Source organism: Papio anubis, chromosome 1 (genome assembly GCF_008728515.1).
Source record: "Papio anubis isolate 15944 chromosome 1, Panubis1.0, whole genome shotgun sequence".
NCBI classification, from domain to species: domain Eukaryota; kingdom Metazoa; phylum Chordata; class Mammalia; order Primates; family Cercopithecidae; genus Papio; species Papio anubis.
In genome coordinates, this window is record NC_044976.1 from 156,084,703 (window position 1) to 156,111,145 (window position 26,443).

General features: G+C 47.9%; 1 protein-coding gene and 1 non-coding gene across 2 annotated transcripts in view; both read right to left on the bottom strand.

Moving 5' to 3' along the window:
• Positions 1 to 5,559: 5,559 nt before the first annotated feature.
• MFSD4A (major facilitator superfamily domain containing 4A) overlaps positions 5,560 to 26,443 on the bottom strand; it is a 33,660-nt gene continuing 12,776 nt past the window's right edge. The window contains exons 4-10 of the mRNA XM_003893220.4: positions 24,093 to 24,261; positions 23,240 to 23,355; positions 22,026 to 22,199; positions 15,964 to 16,111; positions 10,627 to 10,697; positions 9,222 to 9,342; positions 5,560 to 8,060 (exon numbers count right to left, since the gene is read on the bottom strand). Coding sequence (XP_003893269.1) covers positions 8,005 to 8,060; positions 9,222 to 9,342; positions 10,627 to 10,697; positions 15,964 to 16,111; positions 22,026 to 22,199; positions 23,240 to 23,355; positions 24,093 to 24,261 — 855 coding nt within the window. The 3' untranslated portion in view covers positions 5,560 to 8,004. The remainder of the gene's footprint in view (positions 8,061 to 9,221; positions 9,343 to 10,626; positions 10,698 to 15,963; positions 16,112 to 22,025; positions 22,200 to 23,239; positions 23,356 to 24,092; positions 24,262 to 26,443) is intronic.
• Positions 13,288 to 13,394, bottom strand: LOC116272004. The gene has a single exon (XR_004180734.1). It is a non-coding gene; the product is annotated as a U6 spliceosomal RNA (small nuclear RNA).

The following is a 26,443-nucleotide window of genomic DNA, read 5'->3' on the forward strand; positions in this document are numbered from 1 at the left end:
GTCTTGCTCTGTGCCCCAGGCTGGAGTGCAGTGGCGCGATCTCGGCTCACTGCAAGCTCCGCCCCCCCGGGTTCACGCCATTCTCCTGCCTCAGCCTCCCGAGTAGCTGGGACTACAGGCGCCCACCACCTCGCCCGGCTAATTTTCTTGTATTTTTAGTAGAGACGGGGTTTCACCGTGTTAGCCAGGATGGTCTCGATCTCCTGACCTCGTGATTCGCCCGTCTCGGCCTCCCAAAGTGCTGGGATTACAGGCTTGAGCCACCGCGCCCGGCCCAGATGTGTTATTTTATGTATATGTCTTAGTTTGGGATATGTGGTAGTAAGAACATGTCAAGAGTGCTTTCTTCAAACCTGTCAGCTCAACTGAGAAGACAATTACTTCATTGTTTATTTTTTCCCTTGTTTTATTGAAATCTATATCTCATATCCAGTATCTAACACTTTGTAGAGATACTTACATATAATGTAAGTGCATACCTACCCAAAGGAATGGATAACTGTTAAAGTGTTACTAATAGCTTATCTTAGTTAATTTCAGCACAATTTACATTAGGGACACCTAAAAAGCGCCTTCAGAGTATTAGAAGCACCTTTTTTTTTCTTTTTCCTAAAAAAGCAATTAAAATGGTCACTGCTAACGTTTATTAAAATTCATATTAGTTGATGAAACAGCTGGAGGGAAGCTGCCATATCACCTAGCTAAGCAGTCTGACTTACCTGTTGGGAAACAAAGAGATACTGCTCTAAGATTGATTAGGATGATTGTAGCTAGAGTCTTGAATTCTATCTGTATGTGGCAGAGAAACTTTATAGAGAGTGTAGAGGTGAGCGAAAGGATGCGAAAGCACTTTGAGGGCTTTATAATAATATGCTGCTTGAAAAATAAATGTGTAGTTGATACTCAAGTGCATCTCCAGACATAGTAAGGGGTTGCTCTGACCAATCAGGTGATCATTTTTTCTATCACTTCCCAGGTTTTATGCAAAAATTTTGTTAAATTCTATAATGGTGATATTATGCATCTTTTAGGAAAGATATACATTTTTAAAAATCTATTTTATGTAAGAACTGACAGAGGAATTTGCTTTGTATAATGCAAGCTGGCTTTACAAAAGCACTGTAGCAAATTTACTACAAGTCTAAAAGTATACAGATATGTTAATAGATATATGTGCAACTAGATATGGACAGCAATTGTATTTTTTTAAATAAATATTTTTAACAAAATGATTTTCTGAATTGATTATTTCCCTTCTCTCACATTCATTGAAGTGGTCTCTTTACAGTCTCTGTATTACATTTTCATCCATGCTAACTGTGGGTCAGGAAAGAGTTGTTTTCCCAATGGTTATCATTAAAATCTGGCCTTCAACAATTTGGTATGTATCTGCATTAAAATATTTAAAGTCTAGATTCAGATAGGTGGTGAACTGTAAAATGATTGTTGACATAAAAGGAATTAAGAGAGAACTGAGTGGCTAGAAAAAATATTCACTATGTGAAATCTCTTATTTTACTTGAAAAATTTGTTTACATTCAAAAAGAGTTTTTAAAAATTTAATCAACTGGGTGCAGTGGCTCACACCTGTAATCCCAGCACTGTGGGAGGCCAAGGCGGGTGGATCACCTGAGGTCAGGAGTTTGAGACCAGCCTGGCCAACATGGTGAAACCCCATTTCTACTAAAAATCCTCCCAAAATTAGCCGGACGTGGTGGGGTGTGCCTGTAGTCCCAGCTATTTGAGAAGCTGAAGCAGAAGAATCACTTGAATCTGGGAGGCAGAGGTTGCAGGGAGTTGAGATCACACCACTGCACTCCAGCATGGGTGACAGAGCAAGACCCTATCTCAAAAAAAAAAAAAAAAAAATTAGAGGCTTTTATCTAGCCCTTGTAAAAAGCAATTTAGACTTCACTTAGCAAATTAAATTAGGCTTTTTCAGAATTGGGTCAAAATAATATACATAAGGGAAAGTGGGTTGTTTTGTTTTGAGACGGAGTTTTGCTCTTGTTGCCCAGGCTGGAGTGCAGTGGCGCGATCTTGGCTTGCCGCAACCTCCACCTCCTGGCTTCAAGCGATTCTCCTGCCTCAGCCTCCTGAGTAGCTGGGATTACAGGCATGTGCTATCACACCCAGCTAATTTTGTATTTTTAGTAGAGACGGGGTTTCACTATGTTGGTCAGGCTGGTCTCAAACTCCTGACCTCAGGTGATCTGTCCGCTTCGGCCTTCCAAAGTGCTAGGATTACAGATGTGAGCCACCGCACCCAGCCCAAAAGTGGGGTGTATAGGTGGCAAAATGACGGCAGAGAGAGCTGTTTCATATCTCTAAATGAATATCACAGGCGGATAGAGTGACAGATTGTTCTGGGGCAAAGGGGGAAGTTCACTACCCTGGTGAAATGGGTGCAATGTCCCTTTGGTTGGTGGGTCAGTTAGCATGTGGGGCACAGTGAGGAGTGCTGCATGCTCCTAACACACTGCTCTCAGAGTATCACCTGCCACGGCAGCCCCATGAGGCAAAATCAGTTTGGGAAATGGGTTCTTCACAGAAGTTCAAAAGGGATTTCAGAATATAAAGAGTGCGAAGCCCTTCAGTTAAAAAGTCTGTTTAGGCTGTGCGCGGTGGCTCACGCCTGTAATCCTAGCCCTTTGGGAGGCCAAGGCAGGTGGATCACGAGTTCAGGAGATCGAAACCATCCTGGCTAACACAGTGAAACCCCGTCTCTACTAAAAATGCAAAAAATTAGCCAGGCGTGGTGGTGGGTGCCTGCAGTCCCAGCTACTCGGGAGGCTGAGGCAGGAGAATAGCGTGAACCCAGGAGGCGGAGCTTGCAGTGAGCCAAGATCGTGCCACTGTACTCCAGCCTGGGCGACAGAGCGAGACTCCGTCTCAAACAAAAAAAAGCCTGTTTAAGTCACCACCGTTTTCTAACCTTTCTGACTGTTGACACTTCTTTTGAGAAGCCTACCTGTTTTGCAAGCACTTTCTGTGTTTCATAGTTGCAGTTAATGACAAACTAATACCCTAATATTGGGTAATTTCCCAGGGTTGGCATTATCAGGTAGGAGATAATAAGTAACAGTTATATGATTTTACACTGATTGTTGCTACAAAACACTGTACTTACTGGAGGACATCTTGTAACTGCAGGGGGTCAATGAAAATGACTTCATTTTATTAAATGAAACAGAAGTGGGCCGGGTGCAGTGGCTCATGCCTGTAATCCCAGCACTTTGGGAGGCTGAGGCGGGCAGATCACTGGAGGTCAGGAGTTGGAGACTAGCCTGACCAACAGGTGAAACCCTGTCTCTACTAAAAATACAAAATTAGCTGGGCATGGTGGTGCATGCCTGTAATCCCAGCTACTTGGGAGGCTAAGACAGGAGAATCGCATGAACCCGGGAGGCGTAGGTTGCAGCGAGCCAAGATCACGCCATTGCACTCCAACCTGGGCAATGTGACCACAAAATTTATATCTTCAGCCTTGACTTCTCTTTTAAACTCTAGACTTCTATATCTAACAGCCTTCTTGACATCCAAGATTGCATCATAAGATGATCATGTCCAAAATAGAACTCTAAATGTCTCCCCATGGCATTCCAGAGTTAAATGGCTTCATCATGTATCCAGTTACTTAGGTCAGATTCCTTCAGGTCATCCTTGATTCTTTTTTTGTTTGTTTGAGACGGAGTTTCACTCTTGTCACCCAGGCTGGTGCACAGTGGCGTGATCTTGCCTCACTGTAACCTCTGCCTCCCAGGTTAAACCGGTTCTCCCACCTCAGCCTCCCAAGTAGTTGGGATTACAGGCGCCTGCCACCACACCCGGCTAATTTTTGTATTCTTAGTAGAGACAGGGTTTTGCCATGTTAGCCAGGCTGGTCTCGAACTCCTGACCTTAGATGATCCATCTGATTCGGCCTCCCAAAGTGCTGGGATTACAGGCATGAGCCACCGCGCCTGGCTCATCCTTGATTCTTATCTTTCTCACCCTACACCCAATCCATCAGCAAATTCTGTCAGTTTCACCTTCAAAATATTGCTTGAATCCAGTCACTTTCACCACTTCCGTTGCTATCTACATTTCCAAGCCACCAGTATTTTTTCAGTCTATTGCAGTGGTACTCAGATGGTCTTCCCAGTTCCATGCTTGCCCCACAGTCTCTTTTCCATAGCAACCAGTGATACTTCACATATGTAAATCAGATCGTGTCATTTGCCTGCTCACAACTCTCCCAGTCATATCACTCAAAAAAACCTCTACACATACCATGACTTATAAGATCTGGCCTGTAGCAACCACTCCCACTTGTTCTGTGTGACTCTTCCTCACTGCAGTTGAGCCATACCAGCCTACTTGCTGTTCCTCCAGTACCATAAGCATATTCCAGCCTAAGGCTCTTGTACTTGCTGTGTCCCCTGCCTGACAGGATGTTTTCACATACTTGGATAGCTTGGTCTTACATATCATTTAGTTTTCTACACAAATAGGACCTCCTTAGAAAGGCCTTCCAGAGCATCTCTCTCTCCTTTTTTTTTTTTTTTTTTTTTTTTTTGAGACAGAGCCTCACCCTGTCACCCAGGCTGGAGTGCAGTGGCACAATCTCAGCTCACTGTAACCTCCACCTCCCGGGTTCAAGTAATTCTCCCACTTCAGCCTCCCCAGTAGCTGGGATTACAGACTACAGGTGTGCGCCACCACACCCAGCTAAATTTTGCATTTTTAGTAGAGATAGGGCTTTGCCATGTTTGCCAGGCTGGTCTTGAACTCCTGATCTCAGGTGATCTGCCCGCCTCAGCCTCCCAAAGTGTTGGGATTACAGGTGTGAGCCACTGCGCCTGGCCCCAGAGCATCTCTTGACAGTCCCTATTCCTGCCCCCCTTCCCTGCTGTATGTTTCTTTGTGGTGCTACATTACCCCTCACCCTGTGGCATGTTACATAATTTGTTGGCTGTCTGTATGTCTTCACCTGCGGTATAATCCCTGTGAGGCAGGGACTTCTGTCTCAGTCACCACTGTATGTCTGTACCTAGATTAGTGCGTTGAACATAGCAGGTGCTTAACAAATCCTTTTTGACTGAATAAATGAAATTCACTCTAAAAGAACTCTATGTCACTGTGTCTTCTTTTAGTGAATCAGATGTGCCTGATGGGTTAGATTTCCGTACACAAGTAGCAGAGGGAAATCTGAAAACGTTGATTCCACAGGATTCTGAAATGTCCAAATTCCTGAAAGGAAGTTGAGGCAGAAAGTCCTACTTGTGTAACTGATTGAGAAGTGTGTGGTGTAAGAATCGATCTGCCTTTTCCTTATTCTGATTTTATGTAATAGGGAATAGTAGCACTCAGCCCTGCTATGAGAGGTTCTTCTTTTATTTAATTTTTTTTTCTTTTTTAAAAAATATCAGTTTCCCTTGTGAGACAGTTTTCTTTCTTCTAAAATATAAGCCATATTAACTTATAGTATGAGAGACCTGTCTCTGGGAACATCAGGCCATTTGTTTCTGAGTTTATACAAGAGGATCAATTGTTCTTCGTAACGGATAACACACTTAGTAAGTTGAAATGTTTTATTTTAGGAAAGGTACTCTTAGATTTGTTTTAATGTTGTTTTCTGTATTAACAAATTAGTCACAATCAACTTCGATATAGCCATTGATTCTTCTTTCTAAGTCTGTATAAAAAGGATATTTTCTTGAAAAACCGCAAGAAAAATACAACTGCTTTTTCATTGCCCAGGTCAGTCACTCGCTACAGTCAGACTGCATTTAAATTAGACTGGCATCTAATACTTCTGAGTATTTACAAACATAATTAAAACTATACTCCTAGACCACCAGCTTTCAAAAAAGTTGGATCTGCTTGACTTGCAATAAATATGTACCAAACATGAATAATTTCTAAGCTGCTTATGAAGAGGTTTTAAAAATTACTAACATTTATTAAGCAGTTTCTGTGTCAGGCATATTGTGAGTGCTTTATACAAATTCGCTTAATTTTTTCAGAATTCCATTGAGGTAGGGTAGGTACTTTTAGAAATGCCATTTTACATGTGAAAAGTGAGGTTGGAAGAGCCTCAGTAACCTGCCCAGGGCCACACAGCTAGAAGGTGAGCCAGTGCTTGAGCCACGTTTCTCTTTCCAGCCAGCTTCTCAGCACTCAGCTGTGCTGCTGTTGGTCACAGCTGGCTGACTGGACCAGGAAGAACCTTTTAGTGTCAGGCATGTGAATCACAGCACTTGGGACAGGTTACCAAGAACCATGATCACTTAATTTTTATATTTATACATGTACATTTGTATATACATAGAGAAGGTACAGGCAAAACCATTTTACAGTTACTCTAACAGCCATTTGCTACTGCCAACAGTCTCAGGACTGATCCCTGTCTAAAGCTGGCAAGTTTACATTCTCCTTGTATCACTGCAGGATTTGCTCTGGACAGAAGCGGTAACTCCTGAACAAATTCTGCTTTCAGTCTACTACTGCACAGCTTGAATTGTTCAGTACGCCCAGCTTTTTGTGAAAGAAAAGGCCTTGCCATGGTATAAAGAGTTTTTTTCCCCCTATAAAAGATGTAATATTTTTGGCGGGTGCAGTGGCTCACGCCTGTAATCCCAGCACTTTGGGAGGCCGAGGCGGGCAGATCATGAGGTCAGTGAGATAGAGACCACCCTGGCTAACATGGCGAAACCCCGTCTCTACTAAAAATACAAAAAATTAGCTGTGCGTGGTGGCATGTGCCTGTAGTCCCAGCTACTCGGGAGGCTGAGGCAGGAGAATCGCTTGAAACTGGGAGGCGGAGGTTGCAGTGAGCTGAGATCACGCCACTGCATTCCAGCCTGGGCGACAGAGTGAGACTCCATCTCAAAAAAAAAAAAACAAAAAAAGATGTATCATTTTCATTAGGTATTTTCAGAAATTCTTAGTGCTGTTTCTATATCTTTTATATGCTAGTCAGTGTCAGTAAAGAAAAATGGAACATCCATCTCCTTCTCCTGGGCGATTTCTGGACCAGTTAGCCTTGATTACTAGCAGTGGTATGCTGGTAAATGTTTAAACACTGGCTCTCTGGGATCTGTAGCTTTTGCCAGTGTCCATGCTAACACTCCCACCTGGCTGATTGCAGGCTACCAACATGCTATCACCAAGAGTGGGGTTGGACAAGGTGCACAGTAGCACACCATCATACGTAGTAATTCCACCACACAGGTACCATGGACAGAAATTACCTCAAGAGCAGCAAGATAAAATTAGGAAGTGATATGCTTTGAATATTTATTACCTTTGTTTTAAATGTAATTGATTTAATTATAAGTTTGTATGATTTGATTTTTAATAATGGCTGCATTTAATAACCAGCTGTCAACATGAAAATTTTACAATCAGCTTTTCTAAGCTGGTATGAGCTACCTTAGCATACCACTACATTAGTATACCAAAGAGAGCAAGATTCCACTTCTCCTTTTAGTGTCTGAGAATATAGATAAGCTATTGATGTCTGCAGCGGGAATTTAAGGGACTTTGGACTATTAAGTGAAAAGCACAAAAATCCTTTGAGCATGCCAGAGAATAACTTGCAGCTTGTTTTGCTTAAATTGAAGTATATCTACATATAGCAATGATCGTGGAGCTTTACAATTTCAACCTATTTTTACAAACTTCAATGAAGAATGATCTCAAACCCAGAGTATGGTCCATGCATGAGGTGACAAATGGAGTGAAGCACGCGGCTGTCTCCTTCCTTCCCATCTGGGTATCTGGACAGCTCTTACCAACAGTCTGAACCAGGGAAGAAGGTACCTTGAGAAGCCAGGTAAATTTCTAATGATTTTGACCAGGTACCAGGACCCAATTTAATTTCCTCTACCCAACCAAGTTTTAGTGGAGAAGACTAACGGTCATTGAGAGCGCCTCCACCACCACCCAGCTTTCTGAAACAGTATGGTCGTGCTGGTGATCAAGAGGCTGAAAGTCTTCTCTTGCCTCCTTCACCCAGTTTTACCTCTGGTAGCACTCAGAGTTTTCCATTGCAATTGATCTGTCTTGGGTAGGAACTACAAAAGAAAAACAAAACAAACAGGTAGCATGTTTCAGCAGCTCTGATGAGATGCAGCGATGATTCATTCTGAGAACTTACCCAGTCTGTTTGTTTCTCTGCCATTCTGTGGCTCTAGAGGGAGCAAAGTGAAAAGTCAGACCCCCTAGTTCTGGCGAACAGTTGGTGGAGGCAGTTTCCTGAGACTACTGTCTAGGGCTTGGGGAATGTGTCTGTCTCCCATGAGTAAGGAACCCATTAAGTGTTACTCATTTAATATTCAGTAAATATTAATTGAATGTAGGTCTTCAATGAAACTCTGCACTGTGGGAACCAGTACTGCTGTCTCAGAAGTGAGGCTCTAGTTAGTGCTGTTTTGGGGGCCACCTTTCCTTCTGGGCCTTTGTACTGAGTGTTTAGAGGATGGATATGTTAACCCACTGAGAGCAGATGGTGGATGCCTGTTCCTTTAGTCTTTTCATGATTATTTTGCTTTTTATAGAGAGGACAAAGTCTCTGCCTGGGCACCTTCTCTTTAAGAACTGGCTTTGCACACAGCCGATACAGTCCCTGGGCACTTTGAAAGCAGTGGGCAAAAGCGCAGGTAAGGGCTCAGGGTTATGAAAATAGCTTTGGGACTCCCCCTGCCTGGGGTCTCTAGAAGGGAGACTATTCTTAGGAGTTGTCTCTGCCCTGAAGGAGGCTTTCTTTGCTACTTGGCCTGAAGGACTTCTTTTTGAAAAAAAGATTTGGACTAGAATCAAAATCCTGAACTGCAAAGAGATGGCCAATTAGGCCGTTGGGCTGAGTTCCAGCCAAGGAGTCAGGCTCTGCCTTTCAGTGCCCTGAACAGGCTGGAAAGAGATTCTTGGCTCATGGTTCCGTGGTATGGTGGGATGCAGGAAGCCAAGTTCACAATCCATGCCCCTCTGCTAATGGAGAAACCATGAGTCAGCTGACCCAGCTCTCGCCTATCTTAAGAGTCCAGTGCAGACAATCGTATGGAAAGCAGGAAGAGGGGAAAAGGAAGCTGTAGAAAAATAAACATTTCCTTGCATTTTACTTGGAACAGAGCAGCGTTTCTGGCACGTTAAGATCCATAGCATGTCCCCTGTTTCCCCCCACCCCCCACCCCCGCTCTGTTTTCCTCCTCTTGTGTAGAAACAGATTCTTTCCTTACCTGATGGGAGTCCAGGGTGCATCCTGTGGAAAAACAGGAGCAAGATATAGAAGGTAAAAGCCAGGCAACCAAAGATCACGCCACAGACCAGGAAACTATAGCTGCCCTGAGCCTGGAATATCTGCCAAAGGGGAAAACACAGAGAGACAGACCATTAAAACTTCATGTGGAAGGCGTATTGGAGGAAGCAGCCTTCTCCATCCTTGGCTGGTTTTTCAGTCAAGTTGAGGCCCGTCATACCAAGAGATGGAATCACGGGGAGGAGGGAGACCGTGGCCTTATTTCAAGTTATGTGTCTGGAGAAGGCTGAAGTCTTGCTCTAAGGCAGGGGCTGGACCTCGTGACCCCCTGCAGTCCCTTGGCAGCTCTGTGTTCTGGAACCTTCTGACAATCTCTATCATCACTGAAATTTCAGTCATACTAGGTACTTCTATACCCATAAGCCCTAACCAGAACTTTGCAAAGGATATATTGTTTTAATCTTTTATTATGAGAATTTAAAACATGTTAAAGTAGTATATGGAGCTCCAACGAACCCATCACTCAACTTTAGCAGTCAGCACCAGTTTCATCTGTGGCCTTGCGCTTCTTTTCTGCACTAGGTTACACTAAAGCAAGTCCCAGACATCATGTCATTTCAATGAGGAGGGTATGGTGAGATGTAGCTCTTTCTCTCCCTCCAGCAGGACAAAAGAGGAGGAAAGGAGAATTGAGTCACGATGAGGGAGATTTTGGAGGCTGAAAGATCTAGATGTGAGGTCGTCTCTGTCAGTTACTAGAAGTGTGATTCACCTAGGGCAAGTTGCTAAATTCATCTGAGTTTCCAAATCCTCTGTTGTAAAAAGGGGAATAATCTACATTATAGTATTCAATAAAAAGTAGATGTTAGGTTTTTTGTTTTTTTTTTTTTTTTCCTGGTGAACAAATGAAACATGGGTAGATTTGAAGAGAACTGGAAGAGTTGGCCTTCTCGGTCAGGGCCAGAGTTGGGCAGGAAGCCGGGCCCTCTGCAGTGCGGCCAGAGGCTGTGAGAGGTGGGGTAGGGAGTGGTGGGTTCCGAAGGCACGGAAAAAGAACTCTGACTGCAGTTCCAACCCATCTCAGGCTCTGAGAGCTAAATAGCATTCCCACGGGCCACCTCTGGCTCCGCTCCCAGACATGGCTTGTGTTTGCTTTGGACTTTTCCATGCATCCGTTCACATCTCCAGATCCCACATATGGAGACTCAGCTCTCAGGGCTGGCTTGGAAACGGAAACAGGTAACGCCGGCACAGGGGCCCTGCTGGCTTTGCAGGAGACTCAGGAAAGGGACAGTTTGAGTTCAGAAGGCGGCTATTTGCATCTTCTCACCTGTCAGAGGAGTGCTCCCCAAATGCTCCCCTCGCCCTTAAAGGTCCCCACATACCGAACCAACCAGCATCTGTAGCACCATCTCGCCAACTCCTGCCCCTGTCACCAGCACTGTGGTTGCACAGCCTAACAAAAAGAGAAGGTTTGGTTTGGTAAAGGCAAGTTAAGGAGACAGAAGTCAGTGTTACAATCCAGGTTCTTGGCCAGGCGCAGTGGCGTATGCATTTTGGGAGGCACATCCTAGCACTTTAGGAGTCAGAAGTGAGAGGATCTTTTGAGGCCAGGAGTTCAAGACCAGTCTGAGCAACATCACAAGACTTCGTCTCTACAAAAAGTAACTTTTTAAAAAATTAGCCAGGAATGTTGGTGTGCACCTGTAGTCCCAGCTACTTGGGAGGCTATGGTGGGAGGATCCCTTGAGCCCAAGAGCTGGAGGCTGCAGTAAGCCATGATCGCACCACTGCATTCCAGCCTGGGTGACAGAGTGAGACCCTCTCAAAAAAGGGGGAGAAAAAAAAAAAAAAGCAAACTTAGGTTGCTTCTGGGAAACCTCTGGAAGATGGCATGGTGGAAAGGACTACTTTGGATTTCTCAGACATGAGCCTGTAACTTTGCTTTGGGAATGCCGAGGTCTTACTGTCATTTTGTCCCTTCCTTGTTCTGAAACCTTCAATTGCTCATCACTCTCTCAGGGTAGATCCCATCTTGCTTAGCCCTGGCATTCAGCACCATTCCCATTCTGACTGCTACCTACCTTTCTAGAAAGATTGCTTGATATCCTGAGACTCGCCCTCTGGTGCAGGCAGACTGGTGTCTTCGCTGTCCTGGCATTGCACTGACCAGCCATACGCTTTGATGAGTCTGGCAGCATGGCGCAGACCTTCAGAGCCCAAGCTTCAGAGTCAGATGGGTTCAAAGTCACATAGCCATGTGACCTTAAACAAGTTCCCTAACTTCTCTAGGCCTTGGTTTCCTTCTCGGTAAGATGGGCTTCACACATCCTTCACAGAGTTACTGTGTGGGTAACTCTGATGTAAGACATGCCAAGAGCCCGGCATAGGACTGGCACACAGTAAACTCAAAACCAGCCCAACTCTCTGCCCAAGCCCTTCAGCACTGCCTTCAGGATGAAGGCCAAGGGCTTTCATGTGGTTGCAGGGCCCTTTAGACTCTGCCCCTGCTGACGGCTCAGGCTTCTCTCTCCCCCTGCAACCCCCATACTCTCACCTCCAGGCCAACACACACCTTTACTCCCCACTGAACATTCCTCCTCCTCCTCTTTTCTGGTAAATTATCATTCACCTTTTTTTTTTTTTTTTTTTGAGACAGAGTCTTGCTCTGTCACCCAGGCTGAAGTACAGTGCCTTAGCCTCCCAAGAAGCTGGGATTATAGGCATGCACCACCACATCTGGCTAAGTTTTGTATTTTTAGTAGAGATGGGGTTCCATCATGTTGGCCAGCTGGTTCCCATTCATCTTTTAGGTCCTAGTTTTGACTTCCATCAGTAATGTTCCTCCCTGGTCCCCAAGCCTGGATGGGTTGCTTCTCTGTGCTGTGCTATCACCCTGCACCTGCTCTCACCACACTGTGTTGACCAGCCAGCCCTCCCCACAAGGCTGGAAGCCCAGGAGAGGATGGCCATGCCTTGTCATATAGATCACTGGCATAAACCAGTGCTTGTTAGTAGCACAGCAGCTAACACATAGTAGACACTATTTTTTTTTTAAAATAAAATGGTTGTCATCATTGTCTACTCTGGACTTGGCATGTTCCTTCTAGCTCGCTCAGTCTCACTTATGTTCAGACTTGTCTCTGTGCCTTTGCTCTCATTCTGTTCACTGCCCCACCCTGCCCAGGAATGCCTTTCCATTTTCCTCTCTGCTTTTCTAGATTCTGGGCCAGCTCACATCCCATCCCCTCTATGAAGCTACTTTTATTTAAATCAACACTGCCCCCTCACTCCCTTCCCTGAATTCCAGTAGCACCCAACTGTCTGTTCTACTCATTTGTTTAAGAAACTGAGGACCACTGGGTTCTGTGCTAACCACTGAGGATGCTCAGGTGAATACTAAGAGTTAACAAGACATTGAGTGCCTGTGAGCCAGCTTCGATGCTAAGTCAAAAGCTTTACATTTTTTCTGATTCACAAAACAATCATAAAAGGCAGGTATTTGCATCCTTATTTTACAGATGAGAAAACTGAGGCTCAGAGAGGGGAAGGAAGTGAAACTGCACAAGGTCATAAAGCCAGTAACTCTGGAGGCAGGACGGCCAGGTGTGCAGTTGCCTGCACAGCCCATGCTCTTACCCTTGTCCCTTGCTGGGGTCATGTTGTCTAGGAGAAGAAGCAGATAACATAGGTACAAAAGTCTTGAGATGGGTCAAACATGAGAGACAGGGGCAACGTCAAAGGGCACAAAGCACCTTTCCAGTGGGGATCAGAGGAGCTTCCTGGAGGGGGATGCTTCCTGGAGTTGGGTCTGGAAGGAAGAGCAGGCAGATAAAGGGGCGAGATGGAGCGGGGAGGACGTTCCGGGCAGAGGGTTCACCACGTGCCAAAGCAGGCAGGTACAGAACAGTTTTTGTGCTATCAGGGAATAGCATGTAATTTGTGGCTAGGTTGCAGGCTTCGAGGGGAAGCAGGGAGAGAGAAGGTTGGAGAGAAAGACGCTTCATAGGTAGATCTGGAGGTTGTGATCAGCTCTATTTTCTGGGTTTTTTGGGGAACACTTCACATATTTGCATGTCATCCTTGAACAGGGGCCATGCTAATCATCTCTGTGTTGGTCCAAGTTTAGTACATGTGCTGCTGAAGTAAGCACAGCCCTGTTTTACCGTGTGGAGGGTGGCTTAGTACATGGTCCTCACCTCTGGCTGCACATTAGAATCACCCAGCAGCTCTGGGTCAGTTGCATCAGACTCAGAGGTAAGGCCCAGTCACTGGGTTTTGGTACCAGAGCTCCAGGTGATTTTAACATTCAGCCAGCTGGGTTAGATGGAGGCAAGACTGAAGAAAAGGAGACAAGTCAAGACCCATCAAAGAAGGGATGGAGGTGATTAGAACTTGGAAAAAGCTGGGTACCATTAACTAGTCCAAGCAGGTCAATGAAGATAAAGCCCTTAAATTAGGCAGGGACAGTAAGAAATGAAGAGAATGGATTTGAGTGATCATTTGCAGGCGAATCAATCAATATCACTTTTTTTTTTTTTTTTTTGAGACGGAGTCTTGCTCTGTCATCCAGGCTGGAGTGCAATCTCAGCTCTCTGCAACCTCCACCTCCCAGGTTCAAGCGATTCTCCTGCCTCAGCCTCCCAAGTAGCTGGGATTACAGGTGCCCGCCACCACGCCTAACTAATTTTTGTATTTTTAGTAGAGACGGGGTTTCACCATGTTGGCCAGGCTGGTCCCAAATTCCTGACTTCAAGTGATCTTCACACCTCAGCCTCCCAAAGTGCTGGGATTACAGGCGTGAGCCACCGCACCCGGCCTCATTTATCATTATTAAGCTCTAACATTTGTTGATCATCTAAAACTCTTGAGTTTTGCTGTGTGACATGTGATAGCTACCTTATTTCATTACTTCATTTATTCCCTTGATTCTTGGAGACTGACGGGCGAGGGAGGAGTCTGAGGGCTCCTGGGCCCTCGCCCGTGGGAGCTGGGTGCGTGGCTGTCCTGTTGTTAGGACAAGCGGCAGGGAGAGGCTGTGTTTCCTTGGCCATGTCCCGTAGGGCCCAGCATGATGTCCTGAGTAGCAGAAAGACGGGTGAGTGAGGGGCTGCCTGGATGATGACTGGCTGATGCATTTTCTGCCCTCAGTTTTCACCATGGCCAGGATCTCTTCAGAGTCACGATGCAATGGAATTTATACCAGGTGTGCCCTGATTTGGGGGTGTTTCTCAGATGATGTATAGTACCCCCACTCAGAGGAGCCAGAAGCCAAAGAAACTCAGATGCACTTGAATCTCTAATTCACTCTCTCACAGGAATTGTCTTCTAAACTACAAATTAAATAGCGCAGAGAATGGTCTCACAAGCTCAGAAGGGATCTGGGAGGAAATGAACTGCTAAGAGGGTTATTTTCAGTTACTTTCACTTACTGCTTTAAACTATGCTTCTATTGTTTGAGGTTTTAGCAGTGAGCACATACGACTTATATAATAAAAAAAAATTCCATTTTGAAAACAAAACAAAAAGTGTGCAACTTTATCATAGAAAAGATTTTATTCCTAACGACTGATGGTGATGTTATGTGCTAAAATTATCTGGGGCTTATCCTTCGATTTCAAGGATCCAGGCTGTGGATGACAGCTGGGTGCAGCTCTAACTGCCCTGACTCTCCCTGTACACCAACTTCCCCCACTCCTCTCTAAAGAAATTGCTCATCTTTTTTTTTTTTTTTTTTTTGAGACAGTCTCACTCTGTCGCCCAGGCTGGACTGCAGTGGCGCAATCTCAGCTCACTGCAACCTCCGCCTCCGGGGTTCACGCCATTCTCCTGCCTCAGCTTCCGAAGTAGCTGGAACTACAGGAACTACAGCTGGAACTACTACCACCACGCCCGGCTAATTTTTTTGTATTTTTAGTAGAGACGGGGTTTCACCGTGTTAGCCAGGATGGTCTCGATCTCCTGACCTGGTGATCCGCATGCCTTGGCCTCCCAAAGTGCTGGGATTACAGGCGTGAGTCACCACGCCCGGCCAGAAATTGCTCATCTTAATGCTGGTTTTCCAGCTTCTAGTGCGTCTCTGGTGATGTTCAAAACATAATTATTTTTAATTAACTCATTAAAAAAGAGATCTTTGCTAGGCACTTGGGAGGCTAGGGAAAGGGGAGGGAGATTAGTAGAGAGAATTCGAGATTTCTGACATCAAAGAGGCTGTGTCACTCCTGAAACCAGATGTGGAGTCAGTGTTCTAATCCTCCATGTTTTTAACAACATCCACCACAGCCACGAGGCAGGCACGTACTGTTACTGAAAATTAGGTTACAAAATGCCTTTCCTATGCCGTAACTTCTCCTGTGCATCTTTGCTTCTCTTTGAACTTGGCATTTCCAGCACATGCATATCGCACAAAATGTCAGCTGCAGGTCAGCAGACGTTACAATGGGCACAAAGCAGATAGAAAAAAGAAGCTTAACTGCTCTCTGTGGCCTGCAATCCCATCATTACGGGGATCATTTTGAATGGAGGGAGCCCAGCGGGTCAGAACGATCCCCGCTGTGAGCCTGCTCCCGCCAGAGTCAGGAGCGGGGCATTCATTTCTCCAGGGAGCTAGGGCAGCGTTCTCGCTGGGAGATGGTGCTGGCCTAGAAGAGCACAGAGAGGGCGCAGAGCGAGGCGGCAGCGCCCAGCTAGAGCGCGCCTCCTGGCTCGGGCCCGGCTCTCACCTTTGTACTGCAGCGAGTCCTCGGTGTAGGCCAGCATGCTGGGGAAGGTGCTGCTGAGAAACAGGCCCAGGCTTGCCGTCCCCACGAACAGGAAGACGACGTTGTAGGAGAAAATAAGCAGCACCAGGAACGTCACCACCACGCCGACCTGTCGCGGCAGAGGTGGAGGCGGTTAGGAATTGCGAAAAGCCGAGCATCCGTGCTGAGGAACCGCCAGGAGTCGGCGTCTCTTGACTCGGCGTTTCCTCTCTGGCCCCAGGAGCCCAGCTGTGTGACCCGCGCGCCACCCCGTGGACCGGGCGGGAACCGCAGTGTTCCCGGGACCGTTCTGACATCCGGAAGCAAGCGTGGAAAGGAGACTCCGCCTAGACATCTCCCCACCTAGACATCTTCCCACCTAGACATCTCCCCACCTAGACATCTCCCCTAACAGCTACGGCACACCCTGCGTAAGCGTTTGGCGACTGAGGACTACCTGTCCCCAAGGTCTCATCTGTAACCACGGGAACTCCACCCAAGCCAGTTTCATCAGCTCTCTCTGCCCTGCCAGCCCTGGGGGTAGGAGAGTCCTCTGTTTCTTTGTGAGAAGGTGCTTCTCTTCTGAAAGCCAAGAGTGCACAGACAGGAAGCCATCAGATAGCAGGGAAAAAGGGATGGTGGCAGCAGGGTCCCATCCTCTGGGAATCCTAGCCAGCTTCCCAGGGAGAGGGTCAGTGGCTCAGCTTGGCACCCTCAGATTTGACTCAGATTCCCATGGCAGATGCTAACCTATGATTGGAGACCCAGAAATCTTTTTTCTTTTCTTACCTTTTTTTTTTTTTTTTTTTTTTTTTTTTTTTTAGAGAGAGAGGGTCTCACTCTGTTGCCCAGGTTGGAGTACAGTGGTGCGATCTCAGCTCACTGCAGCCTCGACCTACAGGGCTCAAGCGTTCCTCCCACCTCAGCCTCCTGAGTAGCTGAGACTACAGGCACGTGCCACCACGCCTGCTAATTTTCTGTATTTTTAGTAGAGAAAGGATTTTGACATGTTGCCCAGGCTGGTCTTGAACTCCTGGGCTCAAGCAATCCATCTGCTTCAGCTTCCCAAAGTGTTGGGATTACAAGCATGAGCCCCCATGCCCGGCCAAATCTTTCTAGTTCAGTCAAGGTCTCTGTCACTCAAGCATATTTTTGTTTATATAACCATATTTCTAAGTTCTTTAAACACGTTTTTATGTCTGCATTGAGTCACTTCTATGCAAGATGTATCTGGGAATAAACCCAGGCAGCACAAGATTTGGGGTCAGAAGACCCAGGTGGAAGTCCCGACGGTGTTTTTTACAGCTGTGGAACCCGGAAGTAGTTGATTGCTCTGATTCTTAACTTCCTAATCTGCAAAATAGGAATAGTTACAAAAGCCACACTAAAGAGTGGTAGTGAAATTATATAAATGAAGGGGCTCTGTAAACTGTGGTGCATCAGACAAATATGAGTCCTAGTGTTTCTCTGTGGGCTTTTCTTAGACATCTCAGGAGATAAGGATCTTCTATAGCAGCCTATGGCTTTGAGGTAAAAATCTCCTGGATGAGGACGTCTGTTTATTTAAAAAGTAAGTACGGACTATAGAGCTAGGCAAGAAATCTCATCCAGCTCCCAACCCCTCCACTTCTGGGCATGCAGAAAGGAAAAGACTTTCGGAGAGTTGGGAGCCGATCCTGGGAGAGTTGCTCCAATTGGAAAATCAAAGGCGGTGCTCCTAATCCTTGAGGCTTTTACACTCCTCTAGCACCCCTTCGGTCTCTGCCACAGGATCTGTTAGGTGGAAGGTGTTCTCGAGGCTCAGAGGCCTTACCCAGACAGACTTCCTGCCCTGGGGAGGGATCAACCACAAAACAGTGGCTGAAAGAGAGAAACACCTTCCCTTCACAATGGAAATGGAAAGACAAAAGACTTCTTTCATGCAGTAAAAATATGAAAGTAATAGCCTATCTGTGGTTCCAAAGGTCATGTCTTTCTTTGGCATGGAACATGGTCCCTGAGATCCATTTGTTCTTGCTGCCCCCTCTGCTCACTCTCTCAATGTTGAGGTGGCCCAGGATTCTATTCTGGCTCTTCCATATCCACAGTGCCCTGCTCCACGTTTCACCTGCCTCTACAGCAGGCGTGCTTACATCTATCCCTCTAGCCATGAGCTGTGTCCAGGACTCCGGACTTGCACCTAAAGTTGCCCCTTGGATATAGTCAGTCCCTGGATGACTAACCATGTGGCCCAAACTGGACTTTTAATTTCCTCTGCCAATCCTGTGAGAGCATCCCAGTCATGCAGTTGCTCAAGTCCTGTGTCTAAGGTCCTTGATTCCTCCCACACCTGGGTCAGCAGCAAGTCCTGTCCATACCACCTCAAAAAACATGTTCAATCTTTGCACTGCTCCGGATCCATCCAGACTACCCGCAACCCAACCACCTCCCTCTTGTGCCTGGACTACAATAACAGACAGTGCATGCTTAACTCTTGCCAGCTACAGTCTGTTCTTCCACATAGAGTACACTTTTAAAATGCAGTGCAAGAGGCTGGAGATGGTGGTTCCTGTCTAATTCTACCACTTCGGTAGGCTGAGGCAGGAAGGATCGCTTGAGCCTAGGAGTTCGAGACCAGCCTGGGCAACATAGTGAGACCCTGTCTCTATAAAAAATAAATAAATAAATAAATTTTAAAAATGCAATGCAAGCTATGTTAGATGGAAATGTGAAACATCATGGGACGCTTGTATAAGTGCCGTTTACTTCATAGCATGAATAAATGTATCTGTGAGATGCAAAAAAATAAAAATAAAATGCAATACAGACCTTTTTAAAACCTTCTATTGGCTTCCTGCCCACTTAGAATAAAATTCAAAGCCCGGCTTACAAAACTCTGAGGATGTAGCCCCTGTCTACTTCCCATCCTCATCTCTTTCTGCTCCCCATCCCCCACCCTGCCTACCATGCTCCCCCGAAGTTAGCCTCCTACCCACTAACCCAGGCCTTTGAACATGGGCCTTTGAACCTCAGCCAGGCCTGCTCACCTCCTGCCTTCAGGGGCTGGCACCTTCTTGATATTCAGTGTTCAACTTAGGAGCCTGGGACAGATGCCGGGGTTTGGAAGCCGCCACTCCTGCTCCTCTTCCTCCACCTGGCTATCCCATGTACAAACTACATGCATTTCCAGCCAAGCCTCAAAGACTGTCACCCTGAAAATCCCCAGATTTGGGGACATTTTAAAGACACCCAAGTCTTATTTTAGCCTTGGTGATAGAAGACTAAATACAACCAGGGCGAACTATCAGCTCCACCAACTCTCTTCCCACGCGGTATGGCCCCTGCCTCAGCCAGTGACTCAGTCTGGCACTGAGCCTGCATCCCCACTGCCTACACCCCCTCACCCTCCATCTGTGCCAGGGCACACTGCCCTCCTCTGGCCGGCCATAAGTTCTCTGAAAGTAAGAACCTTGTCTTCCAGAACTTGGCGGCCTGCAGTTTGCAGCAAGGCTTTGCACACAGCACAAACATACTAAGTCAGGAAGTAGCTGTTGAGCTCCAGGAGAACGCTAAGAACAGGTGGCCATTAATTTAACCTAGAGAGGAATACTCAGAAATAGTCACCGTGAATATGACACAGGCACTTCGCATCTACACGGGAGAGGCTTGCTCAGGGCCACTCAGCTGCAGTTCCCAAACAGGGTGCCCACAAAAGCACCTGGAAAGCTTCCAAAACAACCCAGAGGCCCAGGCTCCTCTCCACACCTCCTAAATTAGAATCTCTGGGGTACAGGGTCCATGATCCTATTTTCTCTCTTTTTTTTTTTTTTTTTTTTTTTTGAGATGAAGTCTCGCTCTGTCACCAGGCTGGAGTGCAGTAGCGCCATCTCGGCTCACTGCAACCTCCACCTGCTGGGTTCAAGCGATTCTCCTACCTCAGCCTCCTGAGTAGCTGGGATTACAGGCACACACCACCACACCCGGCTAATTTTTGTATTTTTAGTAGAGATGGGGTATCACCATGTTGGTCAGGCTGGTCTTGAACTCCTGACCTCGTGATCCGCCCGCCTCGGCCTCCCAGAGTTCTGGGATTATAGGTGTGAGCCACTGCACCTGGCCTTTTCATGATCCTATTTTCAAAAAGCAGCTCCAGTGAATCTAATGTATTTGGGAGTCACTTGATCTAGGACAGTGTTTTCCTAAGCTTGCTGAATGATGTAATTCCCATGGGGCATTTGTTTAATACATAGATTGCTATGCCTCCTCCTGGACATTCGGATTTAGTCAGTCTGGGTTGGGCCCAGGAACCTGATTTTCCTTTTTAAAACCCAGCACCCCAGGTGAGTATCTATGGGCAATGCCTAACACATGTGGATGCTTCAGACCTTTATTTTCCCAAACTCAGATTTCCACCCACTCTCCTCTGTCTTAGCAATTGGCCTTGTGTCTGACCCAGACAAGGAAGCCAGGGCTGGTCACCATGTCTGTGCCCTTCTTCTTCTGGAACCTTTCCCCTTTGACATCATTTTGCCCCAGCTCCATGGACAGGGGCCTTCCTCCTTGCTGAGCTTAGCGCTTCCTCCACTCCCACTCTCCATCCCCCCTCCCCTCTCTCAGGGCCTTCCTCATTCAGTTACTCTCCCACAATGGTATTTTCACAGACCCCTCTTCCTAATAGGTGTCCTCCCTGTATCCTCTACTATAAACAGGCCCATGTCACCCCGAGTCCTGCAGAACACAACTCCCTTCAACTCAAAAATACTGACAAAGAGAAATGCAAATTCCTCCACTGCTCATCTCCCTCTCACCCTCAACCTCCTGAGTTTGGGTTTAGCCACCCACCTCCCATCTACATTGAACTGAAATTTCTCTCTTGAGGGTCAACTGGCACAAGGTCAAATCCAAAGGCCTTTCTCAGGGATCATGATCTTTGTCTCTGAAACTGCAACATTATGTCCAAACCCCTTATCTGCTAGAAATTCAACAAAGGAAATGCTTTCTTTCCTGGGCTTAGTACCCTCATTGGACTACTTGGAAAGGTAGTGAGTTGCAGTTACTAGAGGTGTTTAAGCAGACAGCGGTCCCCTTGGAAGGGATGTTATAGAGGTGGCTCAGCCTGATGGGAGGTTGGACTAGACGATTTGGCAGGAGTCTGTAATGTGGACCCCTGTGTCATAGATGGTGATGTGGATGGACACCAAGGCAAGAGTCTTAACCCACTGCTCAGGCCCAGACCTCCTGCCTCCCAGGCAGATCGGTTCCTTGAAGGCCATCCTCCATGCCCTTCTGCCTACTTAAGAATCACCTAGGGCTGGGTAGAGTGGCTTACTCCTGTAATCTCAGCACTTTGGGAGGCCAAGGCGGGTGGATCACTTGAGAGGTCAGGAGTTCAAGACCAGTCTGGCCAACATGGTGAAACCCCATCACCACTAAAAATACAAAAATTAGCCAGGCATGGTGGTAGGCTCCTGTAATCCCAGCTACTTGGGAGGCTGAGGCAGGAGAATCACTTGAACCTGGGAGACAGAGGTTGCAGTGAGCTGAGATTACACCACTGAGCTCTAGTCTGGGTGACAGAGTGAGATCCTATCTCAAAAAAAAAAAAAAAAAAAAACCCCTAGGAGAGCTACAGAATGCAAATCCCCAGGCCCCAGCCCAAGGTGGTGACTCCGAAGGCTGCAGGATCCCTGGCCTCCATAGCTTTCCACTGACTGGAGGGCTCTAAGCAGCTGGGCACCAAGGTAAACCCAGGAGGACCAGGGCCAGCACTGGCTTTCCTCATCCTTGTGGCCGGTTGTCGGCTGGGAGGGGCTCCACACACTGCAGCCAGCACCTCCTACAGACCTTTCCTTTTATGTTTTAATGGTATAAGATCACAGGCCTAGAGAGGGGAAGAGACTTTTCGTGGTCACACAGGTAGGCTCCACCTCCCAGGCTCCCACCCCTTCCTCGTCATCCTCTCTCTCCTGTCTTCCCTCTACTCCTGAGTTCCCATCCTGCTGGCAGAGTGCAGGCCTCGGGTAGGGCCAGGAGGGGAAGTGAGAGGAGGCTATTCAGCTGCTTACCACGTTGATGAAAACCATGGTGGCTGGCTTCATTCTTGAGGAGATGGGAATGGAGAGGAGCCGGCCCAGTGTGATGAAGCCCCAGAAGAGGCTGGGGAGGTAGCCGGCCACCTTGTGTCCCACAGACAGGGGCTTCTCCACGGCATAGCTGTACACGAAGGCGGAATAGGCACCCTGTGGAGAGACCGGGTGCCGCTGAGCACACCTGTAGCCCAGCCAGACGACGACCCTCACAAAGGGAGCCCAGGCTGGGCACGTGTGGTGAGGGCAGAGGGAGGACTGCCTGTTCCCGCTCCCAGAGGCTCAGCCAGTGCTGGGCTTTAAGCCAAGGCCACAGAGCACGTTGAGGACAGAACCCAGGGTGCCTTAGCTTACAGACTGCACCGCGGAGACCTAGGGGTTCCAGAGAGGTGGCTCTGGATCTCCATGGGAGTGCCCGCAGGGCCTGGGCAGACAGGCACTGCTCCCCACTTCAACCAGAGTAGAACACCACTTTAAAAAAAAAAAAAAAAGGTGTGTGCAAGCATCTGGTTTTACAGATGAGAAAGTAGACAGAAGTGACTTGCCCAAGGTCACACCAAGTGCTAGACGCCAACCAGTACTGGCACGAATACTTTCCATCAGGTCATCTAAGTTCTTAGGGCTTTTTTCTCTGGAGAGGCCATCATATGGCAATCAGTTGGTCAGCCATTTACGACTGCCCTAATATAATCCTAAGAAGTTTCTGGAAAAAGGTGCTGACTAACGTAACAGAGGTCACTAGTGGAATGAACAGCTGAGCCTAAATTCCACCTGAAGCTTGTTTACAACAATGGCTCAAGACACCCAGGTTTGTAATGTATTCCAGGAAGCAAAGTACCCTAGCGTTTATATAGCATGACCTCTAATTGGGGAATAGGGCACCACCCTTTTAAAAAATGCAGGTAGCCTGTCCTTGACAACAAACCAGTTAGGCCCCTACCTATAGCACTAACAAAAATAAAACAAAAATAAAAAACAATTGGCCAAGACAGAAGAAGCCTATAGTACCAACGCGCTGTGACTGATTCTGGAGACAGTCTCCCTAGGGCTTTAGATTAAATTTTTGAATCAACTGTACTCCAGGAGAGGTCTCCAGGAAACCTTCATGCTCCTCTCTCTCTCTTGCCTTTCCCAGACTGGAGTCTTGGGGTGAAGGGTCCCCCAATAGGGGGCGCCCTCTGAGGCAGGCTCACCGTCAACCCATCTGTCATGAACAGGACCAGGGCGGCCGTGATGTGGATGGCAAAGAAGGAATAAGGGGCTCCTCTGAGGTTCTTCCTTTGGCAGCAGCTGAACAGGTCCTCATGCCCTGCAGGAGGCACAGGAAAAACAGGGGTGAGTCTCAGCTTCTGCTCCCTCCCTCTGCACGTCCCAGGGCCGTGGCTGGCAGTCAGAAGAGCCCTGCAGGATGGGGCCCACTTACTACCTCCACTTTCACCACCTTTCTGTTAGGGACAACCCCTGTCCATCTCCCAGTCTGGGTGGAAGCAAGGCTCAGAGAGGTCAGGTGACTTGCCCAACATAACAAAAGGCAAAGCTGAGCAGAATGGAGGGTGGAGCCAGAAGTTTGCCTTCCTCATTCTCTTGGCCAGGTTGCACCATTAAAAAAAAAAAAAAAAAAAAAGACTATCACCTGTGGCCAGGCATGGTGGCTCACACCTGTAATCCCAGCACTTTGGGAGGCTGAGGAAGATGGATCACCTGAGGTCAGGAGTTCGAGACCAGCCTGGCCAACGAGGTGAAACTCCGTCTCTACTTTAAAAATACAAAAATTAGCCAGGTGTGGTGATGTGCGACTGTAATCCCTGCTATTTGGGAGGCTGAGGCAGGAGAATCGCTTGAACCTGGGAGGCGGAGGTTGCAGTGAGCCAAGATCACACCACTATACTCCAGCCTGGGTAACGAGAGTGAAACTCTGTCTCAAAAAATAAAAAAATAAAAATAAAAAAAATCACCTGTGATCTAGATTTCTTCTCTCTGGGAGAGGGGTTACTAAGGAAGCCTCAACATGAGGCTGTGAGGATGCAAATTCATCTTAGCCCCTACCTGGGTGTGACTGAAACTTTGGGGGCAGTGAGGAGGCATCTTCCTTCTCAGGAGGCTGTGTCTCCAAGGCAAGCTCATCAGCAGACAGAAGCAGGGGCCTCCGCTGGGGGCAGCAGGTCAGCAGCCGCTCCTTGGACAGCAGCATCAGCACAGCCATGGGCACTGGAAGCTGGGGAGCAGGCAGAGGGTCAGGAGAAGGCTCCCCCTTCCCACGCCTGACCTCTGCACACACTGCATGTGCATAGTCCTGGGACAAGACAGCTCTTTTCCAAGGGTGCCCAGCTAAGAGCTGAGCCATCCCTACCTAAGAAGCCAGGTGCCTTGACCAAGGTAGGAGCGGGGAAGCTTGGTGTAATTCCTGCCTGATCAACATACTCACTGCCCTGAAAAGACAGGTATTTGTCACATGCAAAGCTTAGACTCAAACTCTCTGCCGGCCCAGGAGAGGTGCTGGGGGTGAGCCTGCCGGAGCATCACACCTCACTCTCCATGCTGGTGGGTCACATGATGCTTTACAAAGCAGCTTTGCTTTTGGGCATCACATCTCCACAAAATATGCTGGGGGATGTTATCACTTCGTCATAACCTGTTAGAACTAGAAGAGATCCGAGGGATAAACTAGAGACTGAGAGACTGCCCTGGTCACACAGTGGACTCAGGGCAAAGCCAGAACAGAGCCTGGCATCCTGATTCTTCCAGCGCTGTCTCCACCTGAGGAGCTGCCTTGGTGATGTGTATCCTAGCAGGGCACAGAGGCTCTCCTCAGGGGCTTGAAAACAAAAACGTGGTCTCCTTTTGATTGAAAAATGCATGTTTACGAGCAGCCCACACACATAAGCCCAATGTTCGTCTGCTGCTATTTGTGCTAAATCAGAACTCCTTCAGAGCAGTGGGAAATGGCTCCTGCTTCTGAAGTTGCCTGGGGAAGCCTCCACCACCTCCCTCAGAGGCCCCTGCCTGTGTCTCACCACCCTGGCTGCCAGGAAGTACCACTTCAAGTCTAACTACTGTCCTTCCTGCTGCAGCTTCAGCCCAGTTCCTTTTGCTTAGGAAAGAGAAGAAGCCCAGGGAGCTGCGGATGTGTCCTAGAGGCTGGTGAGAACGCCCAGCTACTGGGGTCTGCCCGGCCCATGGGAGAGGCCGGCAGGGTAGAGATGGAAGACCGGCAGACTGCCAGCCCTTGTCTGGTGCTGTTCTCGGGGAGCCCTTCCCTGCCCCTGGAGGCAGGCTGGCTCTCACCAGTATTTCCCAAAGTCACCTAACAGGAGTGAAAGACAAAAACCACCCCTGTGTTGGCACCTCCCTATGGTGACCTTGGGAGCCTTTCTGCACACTCAAAAAGACGTCAAGGTCAGATGTGGCCCCTGGCAGTCAGGCCTGAGTGGGGAGAGAACAGCCCCTGCTGAGCCCTAATGGGGGAGACACAGCCCTCCCTCCAGTGTGAGGGGGGAAACAGGAAACCCACCCACAGAGGCCTGTAGTGGCAGAGTGCCTGAGTGAAGGCCAAGGGGAAACAGCTGTACAAGAGGCGTGATCACTCAGGTGGGGCTTTCCAGGGAGGTGGGTGCTGGGAAGGGCTTCACAGAGGATTGGCTGGCATTGCTGGCAGGAACACGCCTGATGTTATAAGAATTCCATTCAGGGAAGGCAGCCCCACCTTAAGTCAGAGAAGGACAGGTGGGGTGTGCATGTGTGTGTGTGTGTGTGCACACCCTCCTGAGTATATGCACAGCCCCATCTTCCTCTGTGCTGGACTGTTTATTTTCAGACACAAACCAACAGAAAAAGTCCGGAAATCCTGCAGCAAACAAAGTCCCTCCAGTCTGCACCTCGTGGGGCAAGAGAGAACAAACCTCGGGCTTAAGCCGGACCTTCCGGCTTCCTGGTCTGGGAGTCCCAGCCTAGAGGTTCTACTGACACTGCTCCTTCCCTTCACAGGTCCCTCCTGGAAGGACTGGATGGGCATGGGCTGGAAAGGGAAGGAGCAGAGGGAGAGGGTGCGTTTATGAGAGTCCCTAGAGGAGATTCCGACCAGGGAAAGGAAATCTACAAAGGAAAGGAAGGAAAAGGACTGGTGATGAGGGGGCAGCCAGTAGATGGTCTATGCTGAGGGTCAGGGCTTCCAGCCGGGCTCAGCCCCCTACCAGTCCCTTGTCAGGGCTTTGAGTTGGTGATGGCATGACACCCCCCGCCGCCCTGCTGCTCACTGGAATGGTGGTCTCAAAGGCTCCCTTCAGTGCTATGTGTGTGGCATATTCTGAGGCTCAGCAGCAGCTGGGCCACTGCTCTAGTGCCTGAGTCCAGCCTACCTGCCCCAGGAGAGCTGAGAAGTCCGCCCACTGCAAAGAGAG